Genomic DNA, 20,738 nt, shown 5'->3' with positions numbered 1-20,738 from the left:
CTTCCTCAGCAAAAAGTGGTATCTTTGTGCTTACCTTTGTATTTGATAGCCTGTGGTGGTTTTGTTTTTTTGTTTTTTTTTTTTTTAATTTAGGTAAACTTTGTGTCTGCAGCATCCTGTGATTATAACTTTCACAGCTGCTGGGAAAAGGGCCTCTCTTTATTTGTTTTTGAACTGGCTACTTCATGAATATAGCCAGCATAGCAGCCATCTACAGAGTTCTCTTTAGAAAAAACTGCTCGCAAGTTTATTTGTGTAGGCTGTATATTGCGTTTTTGAGTATCTGCTTTTATTTTTGTGTATATCTTTAACTGCTCATCATGCAAAGGCAACCCACATAATCTCCCCACAGATAGTGAGGGTTAACGGTGTAAAGAAAAAATTCTTATGTGCTTGGGTAGTGTGCGTTTGTACTGCCTGGTTAAAAGTTTCATTTAAAAAAAAATCAGTATTACTTCCGTAACAGAAGCAGATATGTATACCCCTTGCTCCATTTCTATGCTCAGCATTGTCTGTATGATTTAGGGAAAAAAAAATAATTGCTCCTTTGCCAGTTGATTTCGTCTTCTCTTAATTGTTTGTTTTAGATGGGTCCTAGTATGAAAAACTTGCTCAGACCATACATCTTTTTTGCGTTTCATATGAGACTTCAAGTCATTGTGATTCTCTTTGATTAAGAGAAATCCAAGCTTTAAACAAGTAGTTTCATGAATATGAATTCCATGTAGGTAGGTACTTCAAGGTTTTTTGTAAGCGTGATAGAAGAAATGGCATACAAGCAGCATTTTGCTGATAAAAGGACTGAGACGTGTTCAGTGACTGCACAGCAGTATGTGTCAGGGGGCCAGCTGAGCACTTTTGCAAAACTAAGTTCTTTCCCACTTAAGCTTTGCAAATGGTGGCAATAACCCAATCATGCATTAGCACAGCTTCTGTGAGAGCTGATTTGTCATGGCTTTTCAGGCAGGTGTTGCTAATATAAATTCAAAACTTCAGAGATATAAAGTAAATAAAATTACATAAAGCTGCAAGGGTTGTACATCTCTGTAGGAGGACACTGAAAAACTTTACAGCCTGTATAGACCCTGCACCAAGTTTTGGGAATCATGAGTGCGATACTGGGAAAAATCAAAATTCTGGATGTGCCGGCAGCAGTTAGTCAGTGACAATTAAACCTCTTTTTTTTTGGTGAAGAATGATGGAGGCCCTTGGGCTAAAGATATCTAATTAATCTAATTTCTGAGTAATTTCTTAACCTAAGGCAAGTTTATTTAAATTTTGCTTGTAGTCATCTACAGATACGTACCTTTTTGTAGGCTTAAGGTGATTGTTCAGGACAGAGGAATAAAATTATGCATTGAGTGGATATGTACTATTAAGTTCAGATTGTTTTAAGAGACATCAATCATCTTTTACTGGTTTTTTTCTGTCCTCATTCCTCCTGTACAAGAATTCCTCTGTGATGTATATAAGGCAGTAAATAGGCTGTCACCTATACCTATCTCACTGCCTGAGCCTACAGGTAAGGTAATTCCATTCTTATATCTAATTTTACCTGTGAACTGGCATGGTTCTCCATTTAAACTGTGGAGTTGATTTCTGATACTGTTTCTCTTTTCATGTGATCTGTTGTTGATTAAATATGAACAACTGCAGCAGTATTTACTTGTTAATTTAAAATAGTGACTGTCTATTCAAAGGTAACTGAAATACTTCAAGGATCACTCAGAGATAGTGCTGGTGTGTGAGAAGAAAATTGACAAATGGAAAAAATCTATTGCTTCTTTATAGAGAGAAGTTTGTGGAGTGCAGTAATATTCTGCCATGCCTGAAAAGCTTTCTGAACTTGCCATACTGTACTTATTAAATCTAGACATGGATCTTGTAAGAGAGTGCAAAAGTAAAAATAAAAGCTATTCGTTCCAAAATAAAAAGCAAAATAAAGAGAGAGTCCAGTGACCAAAGGGGTGGGTGTAGTGGTGTGGTGGCCATATTTACAGCACTGCGGTGCTTCTCAAGACTCTTACGTACTGTAAAGCTGACAGCAGAATGAAACACTTGAGTTTCAGGGTTTAACAGCTTTGGTCTTCTGCAAAGTGAGGCTGTGCGTTGCAAGCATAATAAAGAAAAATCATGTATTTGTAACATTGCTAGTAAGCCTTCCGACTGGGATCACAGTTTTGCAATGGGGTTATAGGTGCACATGGCAGCTCGTGTAGATCAGATTGCAAGATTAGGAAGTTTTGGTACATGCTTCCTGGGCAAAGGGAAAGTAGTTCAGAGGTAAGTTAATTGTGAGGAAGTACAGAGGCTGAAACCTGGGTAATGGCTTGTACGTGCAGTAGGAGGTTTTTTTCCCCTGTTGCTCTGTCTTGTTCCCATTGCCTTTAGATATGCTTTTATCACTAAGTACATTTTAATATGATAAAAAAACTTACTCACATGTGCCATATAAAACAAATAATCTTTTGTTATGTATTTTGGTTTTAAAATTCCCAGAAGTCAAGAAAGTATTTCCAGGAAGTAAATAGGTAATAAATCTACCATAATAGGAACGTCAGTAAGAGCTGCTAGTTTCTATGTGTCTGAGAGCTTTTGAAATTAGAAATGTGGGTTTTCCTGGTACAGAAACTGCTGAGTTTTCTGTAGGAATTTTAAAAGTCATTGAGTGTTTCATACATAGGCATGTTTTGGAGTTCTGTATAAGGATTTACTCTGCAAAATCTGATAGGTCAGATGGAGAAGTTTTATACAGAAATTGCTTGCAGTTATTGTAGACTTACAGTAGCAAACAAAGATTATTGCTTTTAGTCAGCCTGTAAGAAGGATGGATTACCTCTGGTAAGAATTGGAATGATGGACAGACAGGTCAGGCAAGGAAAATGCTAGATGCAGTCTGGGACAGAGAGGCTGGTCAGGGATGCAGGAAGGAAGCATATCCTGTGGTGTCTTGAATCCCAATGAGTCACACCCTTCTGCACCTCCTTCAACTACTGCAGACAGAACAATTAAATATAGCTTTGGAGTTGTACTTCATTGTAATAACCACTATTTCATGTGTTTTCCTTAAATGTGTTTTCTTTTCATGCAGAAAAAGACGTCTAAGCAGTTCCACAGTTTGTAATTTGCAGGCGTAAGTGATCCTTTCATTTTAAGTTTTATTTCTGTAAATAAAATCCTTTACTTCTCTAGAAGCGTCTTCAAGAGGGAAAATTTATGAAATGCATTCAAGTTATACATTAGTCATTTTTCTTCTGATAAGGCACAAGGGTGAAATCTTAGGAACATGTTACTGAGCATTAGCAGATCCAGAGATCGTCATTTATTTTCACTGCCATTTCACGCCTCATGCAATAGAAAAATAAAGTATATTATTGGTTTTGAATAGTCAAGTAGAAGTCAATCCAAGAAGAGAGGATGGTGAGTTTGGTTGGTTTTTTTTGGGTTTTTTTTTTCAGTCTGCAACCTGCTCTGCATGTGCCAGTTCTAGTAGGAGTTTGGTTAGAGTCTTGTTCCTGGTTTTGTCCCGTGTCTCTGCGCCTCTCTGAGGTACTCCTGAAGCCTGTGCTGGTCTAGGTCTGCTTTGACTATATTGTCTTAATGCATGGTTTCCCGTGACTGAGACCTGAGGATCCCCAAACCAGTCAGCTGGTGCTATGGAAGCTCAGTGTTGTGCTGTTGAATCCCATTCTGTCAGAGATGGGTTTTTTCCCCTCTACATTTTGCGGCAAGAAGAGGCCTCAGTCAGTGTTCCCAGGGCCACCTGAGGCCTTGTCTCTGTCCTTGAGATTCGTTGTCCTCTCCATCAGTCCCAGCTCCCTTCCCAGCACAGGGAAACACCTGCTTCTCCTGTACTGAATACATGGATGAGATCTTTTGCCAGGTTTTGAGTTTGGCTATCTTGTTATGCAGAACTTTATTAGAAGATTTTTCCTTGAGTTAGAGAAAGGAAGACATACTCATAATTTACTTTTCCAAAGGATCCAAGGGAAGGGCTTTTTATTTTTAGTTGTTTTATTCCTGTTAAAATATTTAATGCTGTATACTGAGAAGTGCCTTCTTCCCAGTGTGCCCTGCCATCAATATGTCAATCTATTTGTATCGCAGTTACGCCTCCAAGATCCTTCTTTATGATAGTGAACTGGTTCTGTAGTGACCTACACTGCTGAATCATCAAGGCTTCGGACTGTCAGGTCTCTCCTGTGATGGGAGTTGTGCAGTTCTTGAACTTCCATCTGCAAGCGGTGGTCCTGAAGCTGAGTGTGTCGAGCCAAAGCATTTAATGGATAGCCTGTCTGATGCTAGGATTACTTGATTAGCTTCTCTCCCTGAGTTAATTATTTTTTTTTCCTGGGTATAGGAAGGTCTGATCTTTTCCCCATTTTCCTTTGTCTTGTCTTGTCACTTTAAACGGTTGTTGACCTTTTCAGTCTGACCTGGTAGGTATTAGTGCTGCAAAAGCAGTGTTATGGTATGAGGAGACAACACAAATAAAATCTTTTGAAGCTGTGGGAGGACAAGATGTCAGTGATGAGGGAAAAGGGCACTGTTCCTAGTGTAGACCAAGATGTTCCCTGTTTATTCTTTTCAACCACCTTGTTCCTTTTTTTTTTTTGTAATCCCTGTAGAAGTTACTCAGTTCCTGTTAATAACTAGGTTATTCGATTACTGAATAGCTACCTTAATTAATATTCTCAACAATTGGTTAATAAAGGTTCATATCACCATATTCTTAATCTGAAATATCAGCTCTGGTTTTGTAGCATTGTCAAGAATAGAGGAAAAATACAATCTATTGCAAAGCCCCTGCTTGAGAGTCATGTTGAACATCTGCTTTCGTTTGTTTTAGATTTATAAAAGCCTAAATTTAGGTTGGCGCTTCGCTAACTTTGCATTTTATCTTCCATTAGGAAAGAACATATATCAGGTTTTCTAGTCCTTCATCTCTACAGAACATATCAAACTAGGCAGAGCAACATTCGAGGTGGGATGCAAATGCAATGGTCTGCATGGACTTTGTCAGTCAGTTAATTGACTTTGAGAGTCTGGCTGTATCCATGACAGAACAGATATATATTTTGGGATTTAGTATCAATTCACTTCTTAAAATTAGATTTTTTTTTTCTTTTAGTTTTCCTTGTTGTATGATAGATGCAGTAGCTGTTAACATTTTTTTTGGCTATTGAAAGCTTCTGTTTCTTTCAAAAGGACAGGAGATGTAGCACTGAAAGGTGTATGCCCCTTTTTCACTGAAGGTTAATGTATTTTGTAGAATCCCTTCTAGGTACATGCTCAAGAGCCCTAGATTAACTGCTATGTCTTTCTGAAGTCCTCAGAGAAACCAGCCAAACCTTTCTCATTAGTAAACCTTTTAAATTCTTCCTATCTTGCATCCTCATAGGAAGCAAGTTGTAGAAATCTATTAATAGAGTTTTTTATTGGTATTCCTGCTCTCTTGTGCGTACATCTTTATGCATATACCTGCAGATACATATCGCGTGGAACCGTTGTTAGGTTGTTTGCAGAAGCAGGTTGCTGATACTGGTCTTTCCAGTGCATGAACAACAGCGCTGTAAACAGGAAAATAATTTCCCTATTAACAGTGTCAAATACCCTTGTGCTGAGCTGACGCTGATACAGCCCAACCAACCACAAAGCAGATGTATGCTGTTTCTGCCGATGGAGGCTAGGCTGGCTGCTGTGGTAATATTTTATGCCCATTTAAAAAGATGTTAAGCCTCTTCCAGTTAGAAATCTGTAACTCCTGCATAACGCTTGGCTTCAGAAACTGGGTTGGGTGTGGGTGGGTGGTTGTGGTCTGACACTGAGCACATTCTCACAGCGTATTTGTGGCACGCTGGATTTTGAAACTTCTCAGCCAACAATGGAAATTCTGTGAATGATTTCAGAAAGATAAGCAAGCAGGTCTACTAAATTAACTATAGAACTGAATAATACACCATTAGTAATTGTCCTATTGTTAATTTTGGGTGTGTAATTAAACTCTTAACTCTGCCTGAGACATTTTCAGAGGGCACTGAGCTATAGACTCACACAGATTGCTAGTCTGCAGGTGTGAATTTCTGTTGTAGAAACCGATGAAGTTTGATCTAGTTCAGATATCTGAAGTGCCTAAAGCTGAAGCTGTGAAGCTGTTCACAAGAGACTCCCTTAAGATCTCACCTTAAGATGGACAAGCAGAATATTTTGAGTAAGATATTTTCTGGAAATATTTACGTACATCAATGATGAAAAGAGGCAAGGATCACAGGGTCAGACCTAGGTATCTGTTGCTGATTTTTAAAGTTAGGTCAAATGCACCCCATTTTTGGGTTCTGATGGTTGGCTGTTTGGTCAAAAAAAGTGAATATGAGTTTTAGTTTAACTGATTGCCTCCTAAAATGATCGATAGTGAAATAAGTAGTGGTCCTTACAACTAACAATATCAATTAAATTGTTGGGTTTGCATTGGACTGAACTGACAGCTGCCTGTGCTCCCCTTTCCCTTGCGTGTGGGCACACAGTGCTTCAGGTACTGCTGCAGTATAAGTGGTGCTGCCCACAGGTGGGATTTGCTGCCTCTGTGATTGAGTTGGGTGAAATACTATATACCTGCTCTGGTCTACATATAGATGAGACACAAGTCTCACAATAACTTCTACTAGCTTTTTGTAATGTGGTTAAGCTGTTAGTACATGATGCTGATACTGGAAAATAGATACAAATTGGTGAAGCAACAGGCTAATTTATTTTTTTTTCTAGTTCAGGTAGTTTATGTTGCTACTTTATTTGACTTCCTTTTGTGGCAGTGTTTCTTAATTCTGAGATTTTGACCACCTGCATATATAAATGTATTTCTGAGAACGGAGTTTTCATCTGATTGCAGTAATGATCAAAATGGCTTATAAATAGATCTTTTTGAGGAGCAAAACTATTAAGATGCATTCATAGCGTTCATAATAGCTGTTGCTTGCAATGCTGTGTTTATAGATAGACTCTGAATCTTTTGGCTTAGTTTGATGGACTTCAGAGTTTCCTGAATCTGGATTACCAACAAAGACATATTCATGATTTTATGCATTTATATTTTCAGATAAGTGTTGCATTTAGTGTCATTTATGTTCAGATACAGCATGAAAGAAAGCTAAGAAAAGGGAAGCTGTACTGTTGAAACTGAAGATGATGTGGTGGTTTGAGCACTTCTGTGAATATGTCCATGCGTGGTATATCAAAATAGAGGACGCTGCCATATGTGTTTGCTTAGCATTTGAGCTTTTTGGTTACCAGACTGAAACTGATCTCCCAGTTTGTTCTGGTGTGTGAACGAACAGTGTTGGGGTCCGATACTCTGACCAGCTTCTTTTAGATACTCCACATATGGAGGGTGTGATATTTAATACCTAATTTACTTACCTGAAGATAGTTGGTGTTACATGGGATTTATGATGTAGCAGAGTGATACAAATGTATTGAAAACACAATACAAATTTAAGTTACACAAACAAAGTAAAACAGTTGCAATACACAGTACAACTGCAATACCGATATGATTCCTATTACCAGTCTCTACAATATACTCACCATCACAATGCTGGACATCCCCAATCACTGAAAAGAAATATGTGGGTTGAATCACAATATTCTTTACAGGCTGGCTCAGAGCAATCTATGGATTCATCTGAGAGCTTTTGGGCTTCTGCACAAAGGTGAAGAAATGACTTTCTGAAGTAAGGGTGAGAGTGCTGGTATGTGAGCTGCCAAGAGGTGGGTAGGATAGCAAGTGTTGTGTGCCCCCTCTTTGCATGTTCAATCTGTAATAGCTATTTTTCTGACTCATCTAGGATAATAGCTGATTGTGTGTGTAGCCACCCCATGCCATACACTGTTGGGTGAGTTTTGGGGTTGGTTGTTGTTTTTTTTTTTTCAGCACCCAACTTGTGGATATGAATCATTATCGGTTGCTGTAGAATATCACAGCTGGGTGTGAGAGGAATTGTATCCATGACTGCCTAGAAAGTAACTATTTGCAGGTTGAAGCAATCTAAGCATTGAATACTTTTATCCCCTGCTCCACGAATTTGTTCATCAAAATGAGTGTGTTCTGTGAAAATGTTCAGCCCACTCTGAGGAGGAGGAAACAGCCACAGGGAACATGGGACCGCTTTTGGGATACAGAGTGATACAAGTCAGTTATGGTCTCCTTTTCCATCCAAGTGAATGCTGCTAACAGCATAATCAGTGTTAGCTGGTATGTTTGGAATAGCTGACATGGTGAAAAGCGTTGTGCGTTTCCACTGCTGGCTCTTTATGCCATCTCTTTTTAGCCAGAATTCAGGTATCTGGAAGCTGATTCACTGTCCTGTAGGTAAAAAGCCCTGTCTTAACTTGGTGAACTCCTTTCCCTTGCACATGCTTTGAAGAAATAATTAGGGAGTTCTAAGTTAAAACTTGCTTTACTGCTTACAGCAGTTGTCGTTTTGTTAAAGCCAAGGCCTTCGCTACTTGCAAGTGTGTAGGAAGTGCTGGCTATTAATACATCCCTCCTCCGATTACTGTATTTAGTTCATGAAATAATAAACTGTTAGCAGCTGGGGGGCATTGCTTTCTGGAGAATGCGCACTTTGTAGTTATTTTTTTTTATTTTTAAGCTTAGTCTGTGTAATTTTGAAGACAGTTTCTGGGTTTTCAAATGCTGCAGTGCTGTATCCTGGAGACACTGGTTATCTCCTGCGCTTTTGCTGCTGGTCAGAGCTTTGCAGTAGCAAGAAAAATGGAAGCGGCACATCTTCTAGTTTTATTGTTGTGATATTTGAATTGTATGGGAAGGGTCAACACTGTAAAAACTTTCAGAGGGCTGATACATTAAAGAAAGAGAAGCAGGGTGGACTTGAGCAGAGGAGTGGTACTGTAGATGAGAAAGCTGTTCTTCCTGCACTGGTCTTCATTACTGAGCTGTTGTTGTCTTGTGTCTGATGGACTTCATTGCTACAAGTGAAGCCTCTCTGTATTTTTTTTTAACATGTTTTGTTCTGAATACTTGCATTTATTGGTTTATTGGAGACCTGGTTCAGGGGGACCCTATAAAAATATTTCTTCCAAGTGTACTGTGAACAGTGGTTAGTAGAATTCTCTCTGCCAAGCATTAATGAAGGATTAAGCTAAATTGCAGCAGTACCTTTATAATCATGTTTTTGCAGGATTTCAGCTACACCATTTTCCCTTTAGCAGCATCTTCTCCTGTGAGGATTGCTGAGATGATTATATTTTTCAGAATAAACAGGACATCCAATGCCTCTCTGAATTCAAGAATCCTCTTCTAATGTGTACACTATATATTGAAAGTGGTATTTCGTATAAGGAAAAAACCTTGTTAGCTTTGGAAGAGTACCATTCTCTGCTTGTTTTTTAAGTTCACCTGATTCTAATCTCTGCTGATGCTTTTTATCCTCTTCTAAGAGGTTTTCTTGCTGGCAACGTTTGCCATGGAGTTGGATGACTAGCAGTCACCTTAAAATGAATGTCAATTGGTTATGAACTGAACTGTAGCAATACACATTCTCCATTATCTCAGGGTACTCCAGTTAGGAGCCTAACTGGAACAGTTAAGGAGCTGCCTTAGAGAGCTCTCAACAGTCTGAGAAAAGCTCCTACTAATACCTAGTCCTTGAAGAATTATATCTAATTCCTCCTCTTAGTTGCTGAAAGAAACCTGGCTACCAAAAGATAACTCTGTATGTGTCAACCCAAGTGCATGATTTAATTTTCTTGGCTTGTATTTTCATCTGTCGATGATGAAGAATTTTTACTCTATTATGGGGGGTTTGGGGGTTTTTATTCCTCTCTGTGCTGACTCATGCATTTTTCATGTGATCGCTGATTATGAAATAGAGAAGTGTGTTGCCTTCGTGGTTTAATTTACAGTTCTCTTGGCCTTGTGAAGCGCATCTGGAGTGCTTTGGTCATGGGAGACTTCTGGTTTTACCTTGTTATTCGGCTGAGCTGCTTCTGTAGAAATTCTTGGTTAGTGACCTAATAAACACCTGCTCTGCTGAAATAGGTGCATTGAGCTAGATCTCTCATGCAGTGTGTGATTGGTGGCGTGGGGTTTTATGACTTGTTTTTCAAGAAACATCTTCCTGCGCATCCCAGTTTAGCGGTTATATGATGCAAATTTTGGTGAGTTTGTCTTCTCATTTTTTTCTGGGCTTACTTAGTTCTCAGCTGGATAGCTACTCACAAGTTGCATGCACAATTCTTGGCTGGAGAGTCTTGCATTAACACAGTTTTTTACTTTATTTAGTGTGTGCTAAGTTTCATTCTATTTTAGTATTTGTACTTGCTACAGAATGAAAACCACTTCCACTTGTTTCATCTGTTTTCTCTCTCCCATTGGGCATACTAATAAAGGGCAACACTTTTACTTGAGTGGACGCTTACTCTTTACTGTGGAAAAACACTGTTCTGTATTAAAAATGGAAAAAAAAAAGATTTAAGTGCTTTAAGAGCTTTGGATGGCTCTTTTGGGAAAGGCAGGGCATTTAGTGTATGTCAAAAGATAGTGTTGTAGCAGGTTTAAGATAATACCCGATAGCCGCTGGTGACTAGGGCATGCTTCCAAGTATGAAATCAAAGGTCAGTATCTAGCTGCTTCATGTAGTATAACGTCATAAGCAAAATCAATCCATAAAAGAAGATGTATTTTTCAGCAATAAACATGTAGGTTAGCAGTATCCTTTTTTTATGTAATTATTAAAACATGAGGTTGATTGTATTTACCCTGCACATCATTATGTGGCTGCTTAGTCCTTCCATATTGCCATCGAGGTCATTTGTGCAGTAAAATCAGTGAGTGGATTTTAATGTGGCAAGAGCCTGGCTCTGGGTTTACTGTTTGTAATGAATGGAACCTTTGGGGTAAAGGTCTCATAAACATTGTAACTCAGCTGGTGGCCTCTGTGGGCAAAATAGCAAGATAAACCTTCTGGCTGCCAGTGCTGCCCTTACTGCTGATTTACACCTTCGTTGAACTTGCAGACCTCCAGGTTATTAGTCACTTCTGAAAAAAACCCTATGTTTTAGGAACAGAGGGCAAGAGTTGGAAAATGGTGTTGAAATAACAGTTGTCAGCTTGTGTAAAGACAATCCAATGCATCTCACTAAGTGTAGGGGTTTGTTCTTGCTGTGTCCCCAGATGTGCAATGAAGGAGAGAGGAAGGGTGGCTTCTTAGCGCTGCTCTGGTCCTTTCCTCTGCATTTGGAACCCTGGGAAGCAGCAAACAGAGCTTCTTACTTCCTTATTTTTTCCACAGTATCAAAATGAGCTGCAGCAGGAGGTTGGAAGCATTGCCACTGCTCTTCACGTTGTGGGCTAGCCATTGTACTGCCTGAGATGTATAAATAAAGTGCTTTTCCTTCATACTGACCAAACCTGGGAAATGTTGGCAGCTGAGGTGGATTTTTTAGCCTTATGAGGGTGTGAAAGCTGTGTTAAAGCAGAAAATGTTTCACAGCTGTCATGGCAGTGAATGCTGTAGCAACTGAGGGCTGCGTGACCGATGTGCATTGTGTCTGCTTGCCTCTCGCTGCACCCAGGTGTTGGGGAGTGCCTGTGGAAAAGTAGGAGCTGCAGGAGTCCCCACAGGGACTCAGTGTCCCAGTGGAAAGTGAGAAGCCTGACAAGGAGTTGGTGAGAACCGGTGGCTGCATTGCATCCGCTCTGTCCTGTCATCCCCTTACATCATTCTGTACCTCTGTACTGGTAATGATTTATGCGTTTTGCACCTACAGATTTTGTTAGCTCGTAATCTAGCTGCCTGCTGCCTTCCTGGGGAGGGGAGACAGCTGTTGGCTGCACACTGACATGTTTCCTCTGCAGCAGAAGTACAAGGGCAGGTCTTCCTCCATGCTGCTCGAGTTTGGTAATTTGATTTTGACATAACTCCTTGGCTCGCTGCTGAAAGAGGAGGAAAACCCTCTTCAGGTTTTCATCCTAAACCTGGAACTGTAACAGTGAGAGGATGAAAACACGTAGTAAACATTGCTGGATGAAAAAGACCAAATAAAGCCTTTCAGTGTTCTGGATATTCCAGTTCTTGGGGGGGGGGGGGGGGGAAAGATTGGCCTTGATACATGCGTTGGGGTTTTTCCTTTGTAGAAACTCTCCCCATCTATGCTTTTATTTTATTTGACTTTGTGATGAGTGCTCCTGTCTTGCATGATATCTGAGCAAGGGAAGGAGATGGAAGTAATTCCTGCCAAGCATCTGTTCCTGTGAAAGCTGGTGGTGCTGTGTTTGTGGTGCGTTGGCAGCTCTCTCCCGCACCCTGTCAATCAGACACTGTCAGCACAAGTGCCTGCAGCCGGATCAGCATCCCTTGGAGCCCTCTGGTCGGCTGCCCAAAAGGTCGCCACCTGCCCCTGTGGGCTCCCTTGCTGTTGTTACAGTGCCCTGCGTACGTAGAGCCATAAACTCTTGGTAGGGAGTTTTATTGAACAGTTGGTTTTTTTAATATTGTCTGGCATTGATTTCTCTTTCTAAGTAGGACAGTGAAGTTTTGCTGCTGAGAAGCAACTGTTCCTGAATTCATTGTGAGCATGTTAATAGCTGAAGAATCTCAGATGATTCTGAGATTTCAAGTGATGCTTAGAAAAACAGTATTTGTTTGGGTAAAAGATTTCAGTATTTTATTATTTTTTGTTTAATTTGAGCAACATGTTTCCAGTATTGTAGCTTGGTAGAAACTTTGGCCTTACAAAGGCTTTAAATAATTTAGGAGTTAATCTTTGTAAGAATTTCCCTGTGGTATGGATAAAAGACGGCGCTTTTCTAACTTGTTAAGCAACTTCAAACTTGGTGAAGCTCTGAGGTAACTTTTACTTCATCTGTTGCTGGTTTTATAAATTAATTTTAATTAGTGCTAGGTTTATTAATTGAATCTGTTGCAATTTTTTATTAATTGTGTGGGAAGGATTGGTTGATTATAGAAACTGCTATATAATATATGTCCAGGTATCTACAACTGTAGATGTCCCTCAGTTTTGTTTTAACTGTTCAGGGTCTTTAGCATGTAAGTGAGAAGCAGCTGCAGAGAAGGCTGAACTTGTGCACTTCAAGCAGTTTCAGGAGAGTGTAACAATTCAACAACTTATATATTTTTTTTAAATATGAATCTGTTTTGCAGAAGCCTGTTAAAACAGGTTCCCAAATCCACTCCTACTCGTGTTAAGTCATGCATTTTTTTTTTATTTTTCTGATTATTTCTGTAGCTGTAAGTTAGTTATCAGCAGGCTTAGACATTCTGAGGTTTGTATGGAAAATGAACCTGTTTTGGGATGTGGTGTCTGGTTCTGTGCTGCTCTCTGCCATCTCCTCGAGTCAGCCCAGCTTCTGACTTACCTGCTTATAAAATAAAAGTGTTTGGCTATGGAATTTAAACACATGAATTTTCTACAAGAGGTTTTATGAATCCTAAAGGGAGAATCAAGAGTAAAACATTTATTGCTGAGCTTCTCCCTTCTTCTGTAGAAGAGTGGAGTCTGTGGAAGGAGTGTGCTAAGGAGCTATCAATTCCACATCTCTTGCTCACTTTCCTGCTAGCAATTTGTATCAATCCTGGAGGATGTTGGGCTGCAAGATATAACTTTGACTAGTGGTTTGGGTTTTCTTTCTGAGGCTATTTCCTTCCTACCCATACCCATCCATAAGATCTTTACTGCTCTGAAACAATTATGGCTTCTGTAGCTGGCATTTAAAAATTTGACTTTGGCTTTGACCTACCCAGATTCTATACCTTTCAAAATAGAGAATATATGTAATATTTCAAGTTATTTTATGATTTCAAGGCTTTATAGCTACATGACAACTGAGAGGCAGGCTGCACTGCGGTGCAATCGAATGTACCGTGCAAGCTGATATGCTGCCACCCTGAATTTACAACCTTCAGACATCATTTTTGTGTTGTTGTTGGTGTGTTCTTGACTAAAAACAAAACACCAAAAATTTTGCATTGCTTTATTTTGTAAATTTTAAGCTGTTGTCCAGGCACTTGTTGTGGTGGCAACAACACTGGAAAGTCTTATTTGCAGTAGCTGATGTTATTTGTAGTATAGATACATCCTGGGCTGTCATGTAGATCACTGGGTTGGTTTTGCTCAGGCTCGTGCTGCAGTTTCTTGATGGAGGTGCCCATGCTCTCCCTGGGCTTGAGGAATCGCCTTATAAAGCCTGACCCTCACTCAGATAACAGATTAGAGCGCAGTGCATTTAAAGCTAAATACAGAAGAAGGCAGATCCTGTGTTCCTAGTAATTAACTATTCAAGAGTCTCTTCTGTTGCACTGAACCTCTAGTCATTAAATCTGCCGCAAGTGGTGAGTCTTACTTTAACTGGGTTTTTTTGTTAAAATCTTGTTCCCAGCTGTCTTAAAGGGCATATTTTATATTCACAGTTCACAGGGAACAGTTCTAAAATCAGATAGTCAAGCTTCAGGTGCATGCAACAATTCTCTCAGTTTAAAAAGACACTGTCAAAGGAAAGGAGAAGTCTAGTGCTAGAAAGGTAGCATGTGCATTTATATCTTTTCTAGCAAGTGGGAAGCCATACCAGTCTGGCTGGGTTGAAGGTCAGGTGTCATTAATTTCATTGCCCCCAAGGCTTGTGTGTGTTCGTTAAGCGGGCACTGTCAATCCCAGCCTGATGCCATGTTTGTGCTCTGAAATAGCTGTGACAAGAGGATTAATTATTATCTGCTGCGTGGCTTGCTTGACACTTTCTTTCCAAACCTCTTGGGCTCCTGCAGTCTCTTGAAATGAACATTTTTAGACCCAGAGCAAGGCATAAGGTATCAGGGCCAAGCATAAAAACGATCAAAAACACATGGGTGAATATTACATCTTACAGATCAGTCTCTTGCAGATAACTGAAGGTCAGAAAGGCAAACCAGATAAATAAGTCAAATCTAGCTGGCTAGAGGCTGGGCTGTTGCTTATCCCTGTGGACTGCTACCTCACCTGCCTAATTAATTTGTAAAGCATCTCCGGTCCCTCTGCCACTGAGAGGGTTAAGTGGGGGAAGGAGACTTTTGAGCTCTGCTGGAAGGGAGGCTTGGATCCTACAGTGCTTTAAAAGATCCTGTGATATCATGATTTGCCATTTTTAAATCTCTTTGCTGATGGGCAGATTGTTTTTTCCAGAAGACTATTCAGTGTTGCAGATGTTTTGAAATGCCCTTTGGTCTGTTAAAACCATAGCTTTAAATCTCAGTGGTGAATACGAACCTCTCCGTTTAACTGCTTGTTGCATCTTTGTATTTTTCATGACTTGCAGGCAGCGGAACCAGTCTTGACTCTGAACTTTACTGGCTATTTCCAGTGCATACATGCAGTTTTTGACTGTGGCTAAGGGGTAGACCTAGACTAGAAAGCATAGAAAGCAGTGATTTGCCAAATTAAAACATTTGAAATGCTGCAGAAGTGGCCAGCTAGTGATGCTGCAACTAGATGAGGAAGTTTGGTGAATGGGAACATACTGTATAGCTGGTGCATTGTTAACATAATGGTTAACTTTCAGGGGTAGAGAGAGCATTACTTGGATAGTAACATGTGATTGATGGCATCTTTCTAGCCACAGACCTCGAGTTTCTCTTTACCCATGGTAAGAAGTGTTGGAAAATGTATGTACTTTTAAACTAGACGTGCAGAGTCTGCAATGAAGAAATACAAATGATAACTTTAGTTTTGCAAAAAATTGTATTAGGAGAACATGCCCAAAGGACAAAGCTTGGTAAGGCATATTTCTGGGTGAGTGAATCGTACCTAACAGTGACCTAATGACCTGCAGGGTGTGAAGTAGGTGGCCTGAAAGTCATAGTGCTGGCACTTGCTGTTGGCAAGACAGGGGGATGAGCCGTGATGATTACTACATGCTGCAAAGCTTCCTTGTATTCACTTTTGTTTGCGTTCAGCTACGTCTTGTGTCATTAAACTAATTATATCCAAGGCTGAAAAATAGTTTTATTTAGATAAAATGGCATTAATATGTGATTACTTCCCAAATTTGTAAACTTTGCATGTTAAGATTCACTGTTAAGGTCTTAAGTAATATATGCCGAATATTTTTACTCTGTGTGTAGCGTGAATACTATTTATTTATACACAAAGTTGATGGGGGGAGGGATTTGGTTATATTTTATTTTTACAACACCAACATGTTTTTAGCAACAAGATACAGCGATGCTTGGAAGAAACATTTGAGCAGGATTTGATGGTTAAAACATTGCCTAAATGGTTAAACAGCAGTCACATCTTCAGCAGGACAGCATGCAGTCCTGGGAGTCAATCTGCCTGGTGAACTTGCTGCCTGGCATGGAGGGTGAGACCTGTGCCATGCTGAACCCCACCAGGACAGCTCCCAGCCCTGCACCTGCTGTCTTCTGTGCCCCCGAGCATCCTCGTGAGCTGCAGGGGCAGCAGTAAGGGCAGAGCCTCCATCACCTTTCTGCTCAGGTTTGAACCTTCAGGGTGTTTTGTAGAGATGTGAAGAGCCAGGTTTTGAGAGAAGCACATCTCATTGAAGTTATTCTTGGATTGTAGCGCTCCTCATATTTAAGATAATGTGAATTATTCTTTGAGTATACATCAAGAACTTTCCCTTTCACATGCTGAGATTTTACTCACTGAATCTTTATTTTGCCTTTAGGTTAAACTGTCATCTGTAAATGCCATAGTAAAAATATGTTTTTCTCTTTTTCTCTAGAAATTTTATGAATAAGAATCAGAAGCCGGTGCTAACAGGCCAGCGGTTCAAAACTAGGAAGAGGGGTAGGTTACGTTACATTTTTTTACTTATTTGTCTTTCTGTTAAAAGGACTGGAAACAGGGCGGGTGGAATAACTTGAAAGTTGAATAGGAATAAGGGTTTTCTCCCCTTCTCTTCAGCCATGTTAAGAGTCCAGATGTTATTTTTAAATAGGCACTACAAATGTTATTATTTCTGCTATATATCTTAGGACTTTCTGTAAAATTTGGGTTTATTAGCTGTTAAGTCTGGTAGAAGTCTCAGTTTAAAAATTGGATTCTAATGGAGTTTATGGTATATTAACATATAAGGAAGAAAACTTATTAGATGGGGGTTTTTTAGGTGTTTCTTAAAATGCCCTTTTCAACTGAGAAAGCAAAATATGAGTGTTTAATTAAAGGTTGTGTAAAGAATATTATCTGGCTTTTTGGGGTTTGGTTTTTGTTTTTATTTCTGTGGCTCAAATCAATGCCATCTTTATTCTATAAATGAACCTTTCACATCTAAAAAGGAATTCTCTCACCTTCCTTCTCCATGAAATGGTCAGATCATCTCATTGGCCCTGCTTTCTGTAACAACAGAGGTCAGAAAGCTCCTTTTTCACAAATATTTCTGCTGTGTTAGTGTAGTTTAGGTTTTTATTGTTAAAATAAATCAATTACCATTGTGTAAGTCCCATTTTACTCATTGTGATACTTATTTTCTGTAAACATGACCCAACACTCTTTCTTTTATTTTGCATCAATTTGTAAAGAAAGCAAAGTGGTGCTAGTTATACTGATCATCCATGTATTTTGTTCAGCAAGCATCATCCTAACATTCTTGCTTATATTATACTCAGAGTTCATTTGTCACGATGTAGGTGTCTGAGAGGAATGCCCCACACTTTGAGGCAGAGAGCAAAAATATACACAATAAGTGATTTTTTTCAGAAAAGAAAGTCTTGTTTGTGAAAAGAAGACTTGGATCTTTTGCTGTTGCAATAGCAAACTATTATAGCACACGCAGGTGGGGTTCCTATCTGTCATGTGACAGACTTTTTCCATCTTGAATGTCCTGTTTCTGATCAAAAGCTAACTACTGGTTTTAACGTCTTGTGACAGAAGATGTAATTAAGACAGTTTTCTCAGTGTGAATGAGAGAAACAAAAAGGGTTAGTAACCTTTCTCAGAAAATTACAGATTTTATCATGAGTCAGAAGAGCTGAGTGAGTGTCTTAAGATCTAGGATGATCACGAAGCTTGGATGAGAATTGCAAATTAGTTTGTTTTCAGTCGTGTTAAAAAGCAGTCGTGTTAAGAAACTCTCGTCTTTTCCTCCCTTTCACACGTCACTTCTTCAGTTTGACTGATGTGGTCTCTTAAATAGAAAATGTCCTTTCTGTGATGCACATACAATGTTTGTAGGTATAATTCATTAAAAAAAGAAACCTATATTGCTTGTAATTACGATGCTCCAGTAATTAGTGGGATTAACTTTGTATCAGAATGGTCCAGAACATTATGCAGTAGGAGCTGTACACTGCATTAACTAGCAATACCATAGATGTAGTGAGAACAGTGGAATTAACAATCCCTGAAGAAGTGTCTGTCAAATCAACTTGTAAAAACAATCAGATATGCACACTGCTGGATTGATCCAATATGTTACTTAGTCTAGGTCAGTCAATTATGGTACATATGTTATTTGAAAAAAAAAAAGTCTTAGAAAATGTTCTCTCATAAAGACTTTCTTTTCAGTCCATGTTTTGCACCGTGTTTGGCATAAGGGGTCCTAATACAGATTTAGTCTTTGTCTCCTATTTTATACAAGTAATAATTAGAATAAAAAGATATTATTTGTAATTCTGTGCCAATGTGAATTTCTGTTCAGTGATTGGAAGTGGCACTAGATCACTTGTTAACTACTTAGAATCATAAATTCATAGAACAGTTTGGGTTGGAAGAGACCTTAAGGATCTAGTTCCAACCTGCTTGCCGTGGGCAGGGACACCTTCTGCTAGACCAGGTTGCTCGAAGCCCCGTCCAGCCTGGCCTTGAAGGAAGAAGACAGACACTTGGGGGGTGGGGAGTGTCTGGAAGACTGGGGGGGTGTTTTGGATTGTTTTTTTTTTTTTGAGAGATTACTTAAATGGGGTTTGGGCTATTAAACGGCTTTAATGTAATATTTTTAACACGCAAACACTTCTTTATGTGCTTAAAGCATAAAATCTCTTCTTCAGTTATGGTGGGGGCCTGCTTAGAAAATTGTAGATACCTGTTTTCTTTCTGGAGGAGGAGGGCTTGAGGTAGAGAAATGGCTTCTTAGCATGTCTGTTGCCTTCTCTTTGTATATACTTTTTGTATCGTAATCATAGGAGTGTCACAGACTGTTATATCCTGGACTTAGACTCGAAGATGCTATTAGGTTTTTTTGTGCTGACTTTCAGTGTATCAGAGAGTCTTGGGATTTCACCCAGACAGGACAGAGTACAGCGGCTGCGGTTTCACCATGGCATTTTCAGTTATCAGAGACTATGCTGTTGTGTGTAGCAGGCAGGCAGGTAGCAGGGTCTGAAATGCACAAATGCTGGGGAAAGTGAGCTGGCTGAGAGATGACTCCTTGTTCTTACCAGTTGATTTGTGTCCCATCATACTCTTTTTCTGCTTCTGGAGCTGGCAGGAGCACTGCCATCTGAGAGACAGTGGAAGTGTGACATGGCCATCAGGCATCTAATAAAAATAATTGTCCATATGAACTATTATCACTGGTCAGCTAGCTGCAACTGGTCTCCGAATATGAACAATTTCTGAGATTTTCATAGAGCAAAAAAGGAAGATGATGCATTTTTTTTCTTTGAAGTTTGAAAGCATGCTTAGTGTCTAAAATAAGAGAGGACTATGAAGGAGGAGACTGTAAATCCTACTTCTTCCAGGTCTATTAGATAACCTAATAAAAGGTATAAACCTTGCCTCCAGCATACGTAGTGGCAGGCATTAAAATCACGTTAAAAGATTTGAAGGAAAAAAATCTTCCATGCCGTAAATGGAAGAACCTGCTGAGGGAAGGAAGCATGTCACAGGTCCATATCAAGTTTTTAGCAATCTGGGTAAAGAAAATAGCTTGATTAGTTCTTAGTATAATCTCCATACCTGTTGAATACTGCTTTTTTTTTCTTGAGGGTCAGCAGTAGTTGGCTTCTGGCTAGTATTTGTGCTTGTAGTGCAGATACATGGGCTGTGGATTGTGTTGACTGCACGCATGCAAATTGATGTCTTTGCGTGTTCTGAAATGGAAGAGGAAGGAATAGGAATAGTAAAAATGCCAGTAGGTAGTAAGGAAAGTTTATGTATCCGGACAGTTGGCAAATACCTGTAGGACAAAAAGCTTCCCAAAGCATTAACAGGAACAAATAGCGTTTAAAGCAAGCTGACAAGCAATACTCGACACCCAAGTTTGTTCCTGTAGTATAGGTAACATAGAGTTAATATTGGCTAAAAAGATGGTGCAAAAAGGTAAATGTCAGCATAAAAGAAAGCTAAGCAAAATTATGCATATTATTTTCAGGAAGAAAATTATCCAATAAAAAGTCAATTGTAACACCTTTACATTAACGTGAAGTCAGAAGAAGGACCAAACAGGGCATCTCATTTTTCTCCCAGAGAAATACAGTTGTGGGCCTTCTGCTGAGGAGTTAAGATTAATTCTTAAGGAGAGAGGTTTAAATGTACTTTGTGATTTCTAACAAGTAAAAGAAAGGAAATAAGGAACATGATGAAAATGAAAAGCTGTGTATAGCACTGCTACATTGGGTATTGTATGCATCACATCTGCAAGCTACACCTGCCTCCGCTAGCCCATGATTGAAACTGTGCTTGTTCAGTAATTGTGTACTTGACAGCTCAACATACTGTCACCACTTCTTGATGATGGCTTCTTACTCACCCTGTTGTACTACATCAGC

General features: G+C 39.4%; 1 protein-coding gene across 3 annotated transcripts in view; it reads left to right on the top strand.

Moving 5' to 3' along the window:
* The window catches only part of BZW2 (basic leucine zipper and W2 domains 2), a 56,604-nt gene that overhangs the window by 2,985 nt on the left and 32,881 nt on the right, over positions 1-20,738 (top strand). The window contains exons 1-3 of one of the 3 annotated variants that reach the window (XM_040593131.1): positions 1,507-1,522; positions 3,092-3,133; positions 16,754-16,818. In XM_040593131.1, coding sequence (XP_040449065.1) covers positions 16,761-16,818 — 58 coding nt within the window. In that variant the 5' untranslated portion in view covers positions 1,507-1,522; positions 3,092-3,133; positions 16,754-16,760. Of the gene's footprint in view, positions 1-1,506; positions 1,523-3,091; positions 3,134-16,753; positions 16,819-20,738 lie in introns of those variants that run through there. The other 2 variants (XM_040593133.1, XM_040593130.1) reach the window with 2 other exon arrangements.

This window comes from Falco naumanni, chromosome 4, assembly GCF_017639655.2.
Source record: "Falco naumanni isolate bFalNau1 chromosome 4, bFalNau1.pat, whole genome shotgun sequence".
Taxonomy (NCBI): domain Eukaryota; kingdom Metazoa; phylum Chordata; class Aves; order Falconiformes; family Falconidae; genus Falco; species Falco naumanni.
Note: the sequence above shows the minus strand (reverse complement) of the source record. Positions and strands in the feature narration are given on the sequence as shown.